This window comes from Odocoileus virginianus, chromosome 12 (genome assembly GCF_023699985.2).
Source record: "Odocoileus virginianus isolate 20LAN1187 ecotype Illinois chromosome 12, Ovbor_1.2, whole genome shotgun sequence".
In the NCBI taxonomy this organism is placed as follows: Eukaryota; Metazoa; Chordata; class Mammalia; order Artiodactyla; family Cervidae; genus Odocoileus; species Odocoileus virginianus.
The window spans coordinates 63775070-63788903 of NC_069685.1; the positions used below are offsets into that span (position 1 = coordinate 63775070).

The window sequence follows — 13834 nt, forward strand, 5'->3', positions numbered from 1 at the left end:
ATGTCTATTTAAATATCTTGCCCATTTTTAAATTGGGTTCTCTTTCTGTTGTTGAATTGTAAGAGTTCTTTACCTATTCTGGATATTAGGTCCTTATCAGATATGTCACCTGCAAATATGTTCTCATTTCATATGGGTTTTACTCTCCTGACAGTGTCTTCTGACATGCAAAAGTTTTAAAATTTGACAAAGTCTGGTTTTTCCATTTTTTCTCTTGCTGCTTGCATTTTTGGTGCCATTTGAGAAACTACTGCCAACTCTATGATCATAAAGAGTTGTCTCCATGTTTTCCTTTTACAGCTGTATAGGTAAACCTCTTACATTTAGTTTTTTGTTTCATTCTGAGTTAATGAATATATGGTATGAGATAAAGTTCCATGTAACTATGATTTTTAAAAATCTACTCAGAACACTTTCTAATTCCCCTTCTGCTATGATAACAGTCACCTTTTGCCTGAGAAAACTTCGTTGAGTCTAACAGAACATCTATAGTAGTACGACACCCACTCCTGGGACTATGGGGTGGATGTACACACAAAATTGAGCCAATTAGGGATTTCTTCAGAATCAAATGCTGATGTTGGGAGAGAAACAATTCTCTACACTGTAGTTTCTAGAATAAAGAAAATATGAAATGTGAGACTCCTGGAAGACAATTTCCCTGACACCCGGAGAAAGTTATTCTATGGGAAAACAGCAAAGAATAGGGGAATCAAGAGATGGAGAAGCAGCCCTGGTAACACTTCAGTAACCCTCAGACTGAGCCACATAAAACCAAATAGATAATTAAAATTCAAGGGTGAGATAAAGCCCTAAAGGTCCAGTCATACCAGAAGTCAACTGTGCCCCTGTATTCCCCAGTTACAAGAGCCAGTAAATTTCTTTTGTTACCTGGCTCATTTCTGTCCCTTGCTAAAACCTAGAAAATTTGTGTTGAATCCTCCCTTAGGAAAAAACAAGAGTCCCAGACATTTCTTTAGGGTTGACACAAATTTGGCTGTGAGCTTCCAAGCAGTCAATGCCAAATATGGAAACGCAATGAGCTACTGAATTTAATGTTCATAAACTAAAATATCTCTCACAGATTATCATAAAGAGTACACTTTGCTTTATTCTCTGTGGCAGGAATGTGAGTTGATTATCACCTCGTATTTTCTACTTTTGTGTTTCCAAAAATATCAATAAATAGAAAGTCTATCGGGGACAGGGGAGGGTTGGGAAGGTGAAGGACATCGGGTACCATGGTAAAGGTGTCCTGAACACCTTCCCTAAGGAAGTGGTTCTTGACGGGCAACCCCCAAAGGGCCCTAAGATCCATTCAGAATGCCCACAAAGTCAGTACTAGCTATAGAATGACATGAAGACATTATTTGCCTTTTTCTCTCTCATTCTCTCATGGGTGTACAGTTTTCCAGAGGCTATATGGTATGCAGTATCACAAAAAAACACAAGTGAAAAAGCAAATATCAGGCTCCAGCCACCATCTAGTAAGCCAGATATGAAACAGATCTGTAAAAATGGGAAGCTTTCCCTCTCTTCTCACTAATCTTTTTATTTTTCATTTAAAAAAAAAGTTATTTATCTTAACATAAGTGACTATTTTTTAATGAATTAACAAATATTAGTAACATGTCTCCATTTTAATTTCTGGGCTTCCCTGGTGGCTCACTGATAAAGAATCCGCCTGCCAATGCAGGAGACATGGTTTCGATCCCTGGGTTGGGAAGATCCCCTGAAGAAGGAAACGGAAACCCTCTCCAGTATTCTTCCCTGGGAAATCCCACGCGCCAAGGAGCCTGGCGGGCTACGATCTGTGGGGTTGCAAAGAGTCGGACATGACTCAGTGACCAGACGACAGGAACAATTTTAATTTCTAACGCAGTACATTTCAAGATCTAAGTCACATGAACAAAAGCTCTTTGAGGTCTTCAGTAATTTTTAGGAGTGTAAGGGATCCTGACACCAAAAGGTTTTTGAGAACTTTGCCCTATTCAATGGTCAGCTTCATTTCTCTTCCCAAGATGTCACAATTCTGAAGAATGCAGAAATACAATAAATGTTTCTTTATGGAAGGTAATGAAAATGTTCTAAAATTGATTGTAGTAAAGGCTTCAGAGTTCTGTGACTATATGAAAAACCACTGAATTGTACACTTTTAAATGGATAAATTATATGATATAAAAATTATATCTCAATAAAATTGCTTTTAAAATGAAAAATTGTTCAACTGAAAATTATCAAATAAAATCAGTAAAATACCTATCACAAATAGGTACCCTAAAATATTTTCTATACATAACAAATGCTATAAAATCAGGAACAAAAAGCTAACCAGTGACAAATGTCTAGAAAGAAATTAAGTGCAAGTTCCATAAGAAAACAAAAAAGTTACCTTCCAAGAGTTTTTGACATGATGTATTCGTCTCTTAATTCCTTAGGATACACTGACTGATCATCTACAGTCAGATCAAAAAATACAAAAACTAAGGGGAAAAAATGGCAGAGATAAGTCTCATTAATCAATTTGATAAAGAGAAGATAAATGGTCCTGTAACTTAGTAAACATATGGAATATTAGACAATCATGCTTAGTTCCATTTAACATCTAACCCCAAAGAAATCATTAGCTAGGCTAACGGATACCATGAAACCCTTGAAAAATGATGGCAACAAGTTTCATTCCCATAATGGAAACACACAGTATCATTCTCACTACAGGACAAGAAACTCATATGTAAATGCTGTGCTTATTCACTGACCTCAGAACAGTTATCAGCTGGGCCCAGAACCAAATGCCAAATAATTTAAATCTAGAAAATATATTCAAGTCAAGTAAATATCCAGATAAAAATAAAGCCAGAGGTCACCATCACTAATATTATCATCTCTCCGTCATTTCTACCTTTACCTAGCTGGTATTTTACAGCGCAAACCATCCTGAACTTACTTGTAAAATTAAATAACACTTTCCCCCCTAAACCTCCTTTATTTCTTTACTATTCAGCCTATATCTCAGAGAAAGAATACCAAAAAAACTGCTCATTTCATAATTTAACCATCCACTGGTCCAAACCTCCAATCAGTTATCAAACACTGCAATTCTACAAAACGATACGTTTGCAATGGCCTATAATATTAGGAAAGAGTGAAATTTGTGAAGATCCTTGAGTTTCTCAGATTTCAGCTGACAGGTCTTAACTGCCCTGGAATAACCAAGAGAACCAGTGTCAGGCAGAAATCTGAACCAGCTCAGCACATTTCAATCCAGGCTGGTCCCAAGCAGGCAGATATCTGCCTAATGAATGAGACCTGCTGGCCACTGAGGATACAACCGTTCCTCTCTGTGGATATTTATGAACCTAGATGTTATAATGACACCTGAGATCAGTGGATCTGAGGGGCTCTGAGATGTATTTTTCCCATGTATCGAGGTCTAGTTCAAAGGCTGCAAACTCAGTTGCTTACAAAAGCCAGGCGGTCATGCAAACAGGTAAGGTTAGGGTGAGTGTAAGACGTAGAGCAGTGAATGGGGACTTGAACAGAAAAACACATCACCCATCTAAAGGAGGCAGTCTCTACTTAGCAGCCGGCAGATCCTCAAATTAAGGGACAATAGGCTCAAGTGTGGCCAGATATCCCATCTTTTCAAAAAAATCTGGATTTTCACATTAAAGCACACACGTCAGCCAAGGCCTAATAAAATATCAACAGGCCAAACGCGGTCTGCAGAGTACCAGTTTCATCCATTTCAATCGTGGCCAGCTTCAGACCACATAACACCTCTGTTCAAATTAGAAAAGGTGCCCTTTAGACAGAACAGTTATGAAAGGATGGCACGCCACTTGTCAAGTAGAGGACAGGCCACATTTCAGTGTCCACTTGCCCCCTCAACTGGGTGCTTTCAAAACAACAAAAACCTGTGCAAGCTGCCCTGACCGTAATTATCGGATAGGAAATAAAGTAGAAAACAGAGATAACTAAGGCAATCATAAAATGTACACCAGGATGGCCAGGATAGCCATAATCCCGAGATGGTGGTCTGAAGACTGGCTGCAGGACAACCACCTGGGAAGGATTCTTAACACCCCTGGAACCAGTGAATCAGGTTCGACAGTGCCTCTGGGAATCTGTATTTTTAAGGTGTCACCCACACAAACAGATACTATTTCACATCACTCAACCCTCGAGTTTTGGGAAGATCTGTGAGGTTTTCGCAAATTAAAGAAGCAAGAGTATTGCTCTTGTCCAAGGTTTTAAAGTCTCTGTGAGCTATGTTTAATTCTGTAGGTTGTTTTTTTTTTTATCCCCACTGAATGACAGCTGTTCATTTCAGATGTGATATTCATGAAGTTTTAGGAACAGCTGCTTATAAAATGCTACCCGATGGTGATGATAAACATCTCCACTTTCAGAGTATAACCATGTTGTATTTAAGGTGGAAGGTCTAAACTGAGACTCTTACAGGAAAACCCATAGCCTAATGCCGGGCTATATATAATAGCTCAATAAATATATATAGAAATTAATGTCTAAAAGGAACAAAGAAAAGGAAGAATGAGGAAGGGAGAGAAAAAGACAGGGAGGGAAATGAACTAACGGCCTAAAATAATTAATTGATATCTAAGGTTGATGTGACAAAACTGGATCAATTAATGAATGATAAATTAAGCAACATGATTATTTAAAGCATATGGCTTAAATGAAATTAATCAAACCAATCCAACCTTAGAAAATGTCTTGATAGAACTTTTCATAATTTAAAAAAACAGCTAAGATTGAGATGAATCTTGAATGCTAACCTACTTACTTTATTTACCTAAACCATACTCTGCAGGGGACACAGTGTCATTTTTCCTTTTATACGGGAGGAGAAAGTTCCAGTAACCAAAAGATAATAATATTACCTTTATTACTCCATACTGAAAGTGCAATTTCAGAATTGTTACTCAAAGGAAGGCGTCTTCCTTTCCCTACAAGCTCTCTATTTACAAAGGTTCCATTCCCACTGTGATCTTCTATGTATGCGATGTAAGAGTTTTTAGGACCCATTTCCTAAAATAGAGAACATTTTATTTCAACGTTTTAATGGTGGGACGTTAGAGTGGGGAGATAGCTGAGCGTGATGTCCAGATGACCAGTTTTCCCAAACGTATGGGTATTTGACACCTACTCTGAAGATCCGAAAGTGCTTCTTGCTGTATGTCCGGTATTTATCGGTGCTTTTCAGCAGGGGCTCATCGAAGCAGTATTCACAGTTTCTATCCCTCCCAAACCAGTAGCTGTCATTAATACAATCTGCAACACAAAAGCACGCATCAGAGGGATGTTGAATTTCATGTCTCAAACACCTTTTAAAACTGCTGATAAACACTGCAACACACATTACCATGAGTAAAATAAGACAGCTAGTGGGGAATTGCTGCATAGCACGAGGAGCTCAGCAAGTGCTCTGGGACAATCTGGAGGCGTGAGATGGGCTGGCAGGTATGAGGGAGGTTCAAGGAGGGAACATAGGTATACTATGGCTGATTCACGTTGCTGCATGGTAGAAACCAATACAACATTGTAAAGCAATTATCCTCCAATGAAAAAAAAAGATTGCTCACAAAATCATGACACAGCATGAACAAACTTTGAAAACATTATGCTAAGTGAAAGAAGCCAGACACAGAGGACAATCATGATTTCACTTATATGAAATATCTAGAATAGGTAAACTCAAAGATACAGAAAATAGGTTACAAATTAACAGAAGAACTTAACGGGGAATGAACAATCTCTTCAATTAATGGTGCTGGGAAAACTGAATAACCACATGCAGAAGAACGAAACTGGACCCCTATCTTACACCACTCACAAAAAATTAATTTGAAATAGATTAAGGTCTTAAATAAAAGTTAAACTGTAAAGCTACAAGAAAACAAATGGTCATTATGTGATGTGATGAAGGTGCTAGCTAAGGCCATGGTGAGGATCATTTTGCAATATATATCATGTATCAAATTGTATATCTTAATTTATACAATGTTATGTATGTTAGTGGAGAAGGAAATGGCAGCCCACTCCAGTGCTCTTGCCTGGAAAATCCCATGGATGGGGGAGCCTGGTGGGCTGCAGTCCATGGAGTCACTAAGAGTTGGACACGACTGAGCGACTTCCCTTTCACTTTTCACCTTCGTGCACTGGAGAAGGAAATGGCAGCCCACTCCAGTGTTCTTGCCTGGAGAATCCCAGGGTCGGGGGAGCCTGCTGGGCTGCCGTCTATGGGGTTGCACAGAGTCGGACATGACCGAAGCGACTTAGCAGCAGCATATATGTTAGTTACATGTGTTTCAGTAAAGCTAGGGATGGGAAAGGAGAAATTATCAAAGGAAAAAATTTTGGAACTGGATAATGGTGATGGTTGCACAACACTGTGAAAGTACTGATGCCAATGAACTGTATTGGTTATTGTTTTTTAATTGTTAACGCATGTCCGATTCTCAGGCTCCCATGTCCATGGGATTTCCCAGGCAAGCATACTGGAGTGGGTGGCCATTTCCTTCTCCAGGGGATATTCCCAACCCAGAGATTAAACCCCTGTCTCCTGCATTAGCAGGCACCAGATTCTTCACCACTGAGACACCAAGGAAGGTCAATGAGCTGCATACTTAATGGTTAAAATGGCAAATTTTTATGTTATATATATTTTATCACAATGAAAAGAAGTAAACATTAAAAAAAATTTACTAAGGGGGCTTCCCTAGTGGTCTAGAGGTTGAGAATCTGCTTGCCAATGCAGGGGTCAAGGGTTCAATCCCTGGTCTGGGAGTTCCCAAATGCCGTAGATCACCGGGAGCCACAACTACTGAAGCAGTGTTCTAGAGCCCGTGAGCCGGTTTCTGAGTCCCCGCGCTGCAGCTACTGAAGGCTCTGTGCCTACAGCCTCCATTCTGCAACAAGGGCAGCCACTGCAGTGAGAAGTCCATGCACCCCGACCAAGAGCAGCCCCCTCCAGTCACAATCAGAGAAAGCCTGCGTGCAACAATGAAGACCCAGCACAACCAAAATTAAGTGAATTTAAAAAAAAAAGAAATACTAAGGTATATAGCTTTTAAAGTGCAAGATTTGTATTCTGAAAACTACAAAACATGGTTGAAAGAAATTAAAGACCTAAATAAATGAAGAATATCTCGTGTTCATAGACTGGAAGACTTAATACGGTTACAATGGGAACAGTATCCAAATTGAACTACAGATATAACCCGAGGCCTTCTTTGCAGGAATGACAAAGTTATCCTAAAATTCCTATGAAAAAGTAAAGAACCGTAGTAGTCAAAACAATCTTGAAAGAGAACAAATCAGAACTCACTCTGGATTTCAAAACTTACTACAAAGACATACAGATGGCTAACAAACACATGAAAAGATGCTCAACATCACTCATCATCAGAGAAATGCAAAACAAAACCTCAGTGAGGTACCATTACACGCCAGTCAGAATGGCTGCTATCCAAAAGTCTACAAGCAATAAATGCTGGAGAGGATGTGGAGAAAAGGGAACCCTCTTACACTGTTGGTGGGAATGCAAACTAATACAGCCACTATGGAGAACAGTGTGGAGATTCCTTAAAAAACTGGAAATAGAACTACCATATGACCCAGCAATACCACTCCTGGGCATACACACCAAGGAAACCAGATCTGAAAGAGACACGTGTACCCCAATGTTCATCGCAGCACTGCTTATAATAGCCAGGACATGGAAGCAACCTAGATGTCCATCAGCAGACGAATGGATAAGGAAGCTATGGTACATATACACAATGGAATATTACTCAGCCATTGAAAAGAATTCATTTGAATCAGTTCTAATGAGATGGATGAAACTGGAGCCCATTATACAAAGTAAGCCAGAAAGATAAAGACCAATACAGTATACTAACGCACATATATGGAATTTAAAAAGATGGTAACAATAACCCTATACGCAAAACAGAAAAAGAGACACAGATGTAGAGAACAGACTTTTGGACTCTGTGGGAGAAGGCGAGGGTGGGATGTTCAGAGAGAACAGCATTGAAACAAGTATTCTATCAAGGATGAAATAGATCACCAGCCCAGGTTGGATGCATGAGACAAGTGCTCAGGGCTGGTGCACTGGGAAGACCCAGAGGGATGGGATGGGGAGGGAGGCGGGAGAGGGGATCGGGATGGGAACACATGTGAATCCATGGCTGACTCATGTCAGTGTATGGCAAAAACCACTACAATATTGTAAAGTAATTAGCCTCCAACTAATAAAAATAAATGGGAAAAATTTTTTTAAATAAAAATGATAATCATGTTTTCCAAAAAAAAAAAAAAAAACTTACTACAAAGCTACAGTAATTGAGACTTTGTGGTACTGGCATAAGGATGTACACATAGATCAATGGACTAGAAGTCCAGAATTAAACCCTGACATTTATGCTCAAACTTATAAGGACAGAGTACAGCGATAAAGCTGGAGAAGGAAATGGCAACCCACTCCAGAACTCTTGCCTGGAAAATCCCATGGACGAAGGAGCTTGGTAGGCTATAGTCCACGGGGTCACAAAGAGTCGGACATGACTGAGCTACTTCACTTCACTTTCAAAGGGATAAAGTAGGTGACTAAATAGTTAATCATGCTAGAGGATTATAAGTAGAAAAAATATGGGAGACCCCTATAAGTTAATGATTACTCAAGAAAGCAGGTTTGCTTAACCACAAAACCAAGCAAGCTTGCTTAGCAACAAAACCATGTAACAGAAGCACAAGTCATGCCGCTAAACAATAAAACAATGGTGGTGTGAGCCCCACATCCTGGCCAGTGAGCTCAGTAAGTTAATGATCCCTGGGACATGCTCTCTGCTCACATAAAAACAATTTGTGGACCTAGCCTGACCATGAAGGGACAAGAAAACTCCCCTGCTAAACCTGCAGGAGGAGTTGATGATGGAAGCATGACATCTCAAGAAAAACAAACATGGTCTTCTCCCTTCACCCACATTTTTTTTACCATAAAGCTACAGACTAGTAAGTTCTCAGTGCAGCATCTCTCACTCACCCCACTGGTAAAGCTCAGAAGTGCCCTATTCTAACAAGTCGCTTTATCTATCACTTTGCCGCTCACTGAATTCTTTCTGTGCTGAGACATAAACGACTGTGGTACCAGCAGCTCTTTGGAGCCTACCTCCCCCTCAAAAGGCTACCAAATGGTTTCAATATGATCTTTGATAAAGGTATCAAGAACATTCAAAAAGTCTCTTTAAGAAATAGTTCTTGGACAACTGGGCATTGCCATGACAAAGGATGAACTTGGACAATACCTTATACCAAGTACAAAAATCAACTCAGGGGTCAGTGTAAGAGCTAAAACTGTAAATTATTTAGAAGGTAGGGTTTGAATCAATAACAATAACAATAAAGTAGCTTCTCTTTACTCAGAAATTACTTTATTGTTATTCAGTTGTTAAGTCCTGTCCAACTCTGTGCGACCCATGGACTGTAGCATACCAGGCTCCTATGTCCTCCAGTATCTCCTAGAGTTTGCTCAAATTCATGCCCACTGAGTTGGTGATGCTACCTAACCATCTTATCCTCTGTCACCCCCTTCTCCTATTGCCTTCAACCTTTCCCAGCATCAGGGTCTTTTCCAATGAGCTGGCTCTTGGCATCATATGATCAGAGTATTGGAGCTTCAGCTTCATCAGTGCTTCCAATGAGTATTCAGAATTGATTTCCTTTAGGATTGACAGTTTGCTCTCCTTGTAGTCCAAGGGACTCTCAAGTCATATATCAAGTTCTCCCTTTTAAAGGAGATACATCCAGACACAGATGTAAAGAACAGTCTTTTGGACTCTGTGGGAGAAGGTGAGGGTGGGATGATTTAAGAGAATAGCGTTGAAACATGTATGTTATCAAGTGTGAAACGGATTACCAGTCCAGGTTCGATGCATGAGACAGGGTGCTCAGGGCTGGTGCACTGGGATGACCCAGAGGGATGGGATGGGGAGGGATGGGGGAGGGGGGTTCAGGATGGGGAACACATGTACACCCATGGCTGATTCGTGTCAATGTATGGCAAAAACCACTACAATATTGTAAAGTAATTAGCCTCCAATTAAAATAAATTAATTTTTTTTAATTTTTAAAAATTAAAAAAAAATACAGGAGATACATCCCACTTCACTCTTAACACTTCTGTGTCCCAGTCACCACACATCAGCCCTAAGCCTATCTTAAAAATATGGCTTAAATGAGTAAAAAATAGCTTCAAATGTTTACTTCTAAATTTAAAGTTATACATATGAATACTGTTATATTATTTCTCCATTTTTTGCTGTTTTTTCAAGTCACCAAGTTGCACACGATATAAAAGGAAAGGTGAGTGACAAGGTACAAAATGGTACATTAGTCATTCATTTCCTTATATTATTATTCTCTATTCCATTAACATCAAGTTCATTTTTTTTTAATGAGGTATATTGTGCGTATTTCAGTCGTTCAGTTGTGTCTGACTTTGCAACCCACTGGACTGTAGCCCTCCAGGCTCCTCTGTCCATGGGATTTTTCAGGCAAGAATACCAGAGTGGGTGGCCTTTTCTCTCTCCAGGGATCTTTCCGCCCCAGGGATAGAACCCACATTTCCTGTGTCTCCCCATTGGCAGGCTGATTCTTTACCAGCTGAGCCATCTTTTTAATGAAGAGGTCATTTTAATTCAAGACAGAGGAAAGATACTACATAAAACATACTGAGAGCAAAGTCTCACTGTTGGAATCAGCTGTCAGAGTGGATGAGTACATTTAAACAGCAAGGTTGGCTATTTTGAGATAACAACAAATAACAGGGAGTCAACAAATAACCTCCCCCATCCTGAGACTGTAACACAGATGCTCTGAAACTGCTGCACCAGAGCAGGAGTGAAGTGATGACACTTCTGTGATTAGACAACAAATGTTTGCAAGTTTGCATGAATCAGTATTCTTCAAGGGAAAAGATCCACAACCCTCCTCAGATGGACAACACATGGTAGAGGCCAAGTCAACATCTGGTGAAAGAATAAATGAAGGGGATCCACAGCAAGTAAGAGCCAGTGCACTACCCAAAACTGCTTTCTCCGTTCTGTCTTTCACCACCTCCAAACTCCAGAATCATTCCAGGAGTGTCTTGGGTTATCTGTTGCAACAACTTTCTGTAACTGTTTTTCTGAGCAAAATATTGCACTACATAAAAGATCTTACCAAGATTCGAGAATCCATCCTGAAGGGCCCATAATCGAGCCCAAGGGGCAGGGACAGGCTCCTCGGGTTCTTGGTCCTCCGGAATAGAATAGAGTTCCTGCGTAGACACTGTGTCTAAGGAGCTCAGCGTGCCGGAGCTGGAGTGAGAGGACTGGCTGGACGTGCCCTGGGACTGTGAAGAGGAGCTGTGTGGCTGCGAGGAGGGACCTTGGGACTGCGAGAAGCCGCCTTGGGACTTCGGGGAGGTGCTGCCGCGGGGCTGCTGACACTCCACATTCCTCTCCCAAGACATCACCACCTCAAAAATAAGCGTCCCACAACCAGGTGAGTCTCAAGGAACAAGACTTAAAGGTCAACAGTGAAGGATAGGCATATTTCAACAGCCAAAACAACACAAAAAAGAAGATCCAGGACAAGCAGGCTCTGCAGAAATTAAAATTCCAACAGTCTTCAGCTATCACTCTTCTGAGCTGAGTTTCTCATCAGATCATTGTGAAATTCACCTGATAAGTTTTTTGTGTAACAGCCACAAACCACAGGGGAAAGAAACAAAGAAATAATCTGAAGGCTATAAATAAGTGAAAAAACAAAGATACTGAATTGGGGAGGGGGAGAGACTCATAACAGCTTACACTCATCCAAATGTTAAAAATTAGAAATGGTGGTCCCTGGTGGTCCAGTGGCTAAGACTCTGTGCTCCCAATTCAGGGGGCTCGGCGGGTTCAATCCCTGGTCAGGAAACTAGATCCCTCAGGCCACAACTAAAAAGATCCCACAGGCTGTCACTAAGACCCGGTGCAGCCAAATTAATAAATAAATATTTTTTAAGAAAAAAGAAATAGAACCTAAAATGTATTCATTAATACAATCAACACTACACTTAAACTTCACATGTATTTTCAGAAAGCAAAGAAGGGGAAAGGTCGGGTGGCTTGGCATAGATGATGGGCAAAGAAAAATTCTACAGAAATTGGCTGCATTACCCCAGGGGTGATATTTACATAAAATGTCACTGATGCCGCTTCCAAAAACCAGCTCCTGAAGGGTAGGACCCAAGGTCATTCCAGATACCTAGACACCAAACTAAAAGCTGGGCCACTTAATGAAGCAAAACACTAAGGCAGCACTAAACAACCCCACCTAGCCCTTTGTGATGCTAATTAACTATGGGGCTCATCTTTTCAGCATCCCAAACGACCTCCAAGCACAACAGAAGGAACCATTCAGACACACAGAAGATCATAACAGAGGTTCCCACCCTTGTTTTAGAATTTAATTTGACAGTTAAACCCCAATAACAGAAACTACAGTGAAGTCAAAGTAACTTTCAAACCCTAACTTTAAATCCCTAATCTGATTTTTTTTTAAGTGCTTTCTCTCCAGATTTCCACACTCAGGCTACCCCTCAAGAAAAATATAGTAAACATGACTGACACAGGCTATTACATTTACACAGGCCTTCCAGATGCAAAAGTCCGATGAGGTTTCCCGGAAGTGCACCAGGGAGGTGCTGCCAGAGCTTCGACTTCAGGACCTGCTGCTCTGATACCACCTCAGCCGAGGAGTGACCTCCTGCGCCTTTGGAGCAAAACTCCGCCCTGAAAAGTGGCAAAAGACAGTGTGTCAAGAGGTAGCTGCTATCATCGCACCTGATAAGAAGGGTCCACCACACCAGGACTACAAGGGCCTCCGCCACATATAGTGGAGAGGTTATAAGCAAACAGATCTGGAGTCAGCTAAGCCAGCTCTTCGCATGACCTTTAGGTAGATCACAGCCTCTCAGAACCTAAAAAAGTAGACGGAGCTAGAAAATCAAATGAGACGCTGCTTCAACCCTCTTTCAACCCCACCCCCTCAGTAAAGCTTGATAATCGGACTTTCAGGCCCAAAGAATCTGAATGCAAGGAAAGGCCTTACAAGTGCAACACAATTCATTTTTTCTCAAATAGAGAAACTGCGTCCCAAGGAAGACTGGTGGCCCCCTCCCCTCCCTTTGCCACCCAATCCCCCACACTTCCTTGCGGACACTCTCGAAGCATCTTCCTATACAAGTCAGCGTGCTTTCAGTTCCAGCAGCGCCTATTGAGAATGGGTTCTCAAAAGGCATTTTTCAGATTGAACCAAACTATGATAATAATTACTAACACCTTTAAAACTTTCTGCAGAGCAGCTTGGCTCTGATTCTGAAGAGCACAACTTTGTTCTTTCTTATCCTGTACTTCTGGGCCAGTTTCTGCTTGCAAGTAACAAGGGAAGTGAAATGCACCTCGAAGTTTGTCTACAAAGGAGGAAGACAGTCGCCCACGCATTCTTCTTTCCCCCCGCTTCCCGAGCTCATACACAGGACAAGATGGAGGCTCTGGAGATTCAGCTCGCAATAAGACCCTGAGGACAGGATTCGAACCCCTAAATACCCAAAAGAAGCTCCCCACTATGACTCACCGCGTGAGCCCCTCTAGAAGAGTGCAACCCAGCGCAGCCGCAGCCAGCGGAGTGGCGCTAAACCCACAGATACAAACTCCACCCTCCACCAATCAAAACACCCCTCCGCTCCCGCCGGACCAATGAGAAGCAGCGGATGTGGCCG

At 41.2% G+C, this 13834-nt stretch overlaps 1 protein-coding gene across 2 annotated transcripts in view; it reads right to left on the reverse strand.

The window, feature by feature from the left end:
• Positions 1–12781, reverse strand: part of CHEK2 (checkpoint kinase 2) — a 36121-nt gene extending 23340 nt beyond the window's left edge. Inside the window, exons 1-5 of one of the 2 annotated variants that reach the window (XM_020876663.2) lie at positions 12694–12781; positions 11248–11545; positions 5171–5295; positions 4905–5052; positions 2393–2483 (exon numbers count right to left, since the gene is read on the reverse strand). In XM_020876663.2, the coding sequence (XP_020732322.2) occupies positions 2393–2483; positions 4905–5052; positions 5171–5295; positions 11248–11539 (656 nt within the window). In that variant the 5' untranslated portion in view covers positions 11540–11545; positions 12694–12781. Of the gene's footprint in view, positions 1–2392; positions 2484–4904; positions 5053–5170; positions 5296–11247; positions 11546–12693 lie in introns of those variants that run through there. The other variant, XM_020876665.2, reaches the window with a different exon arrangement.
• Positions 12782–13834: the final 1053 nt, after the last annotated feature.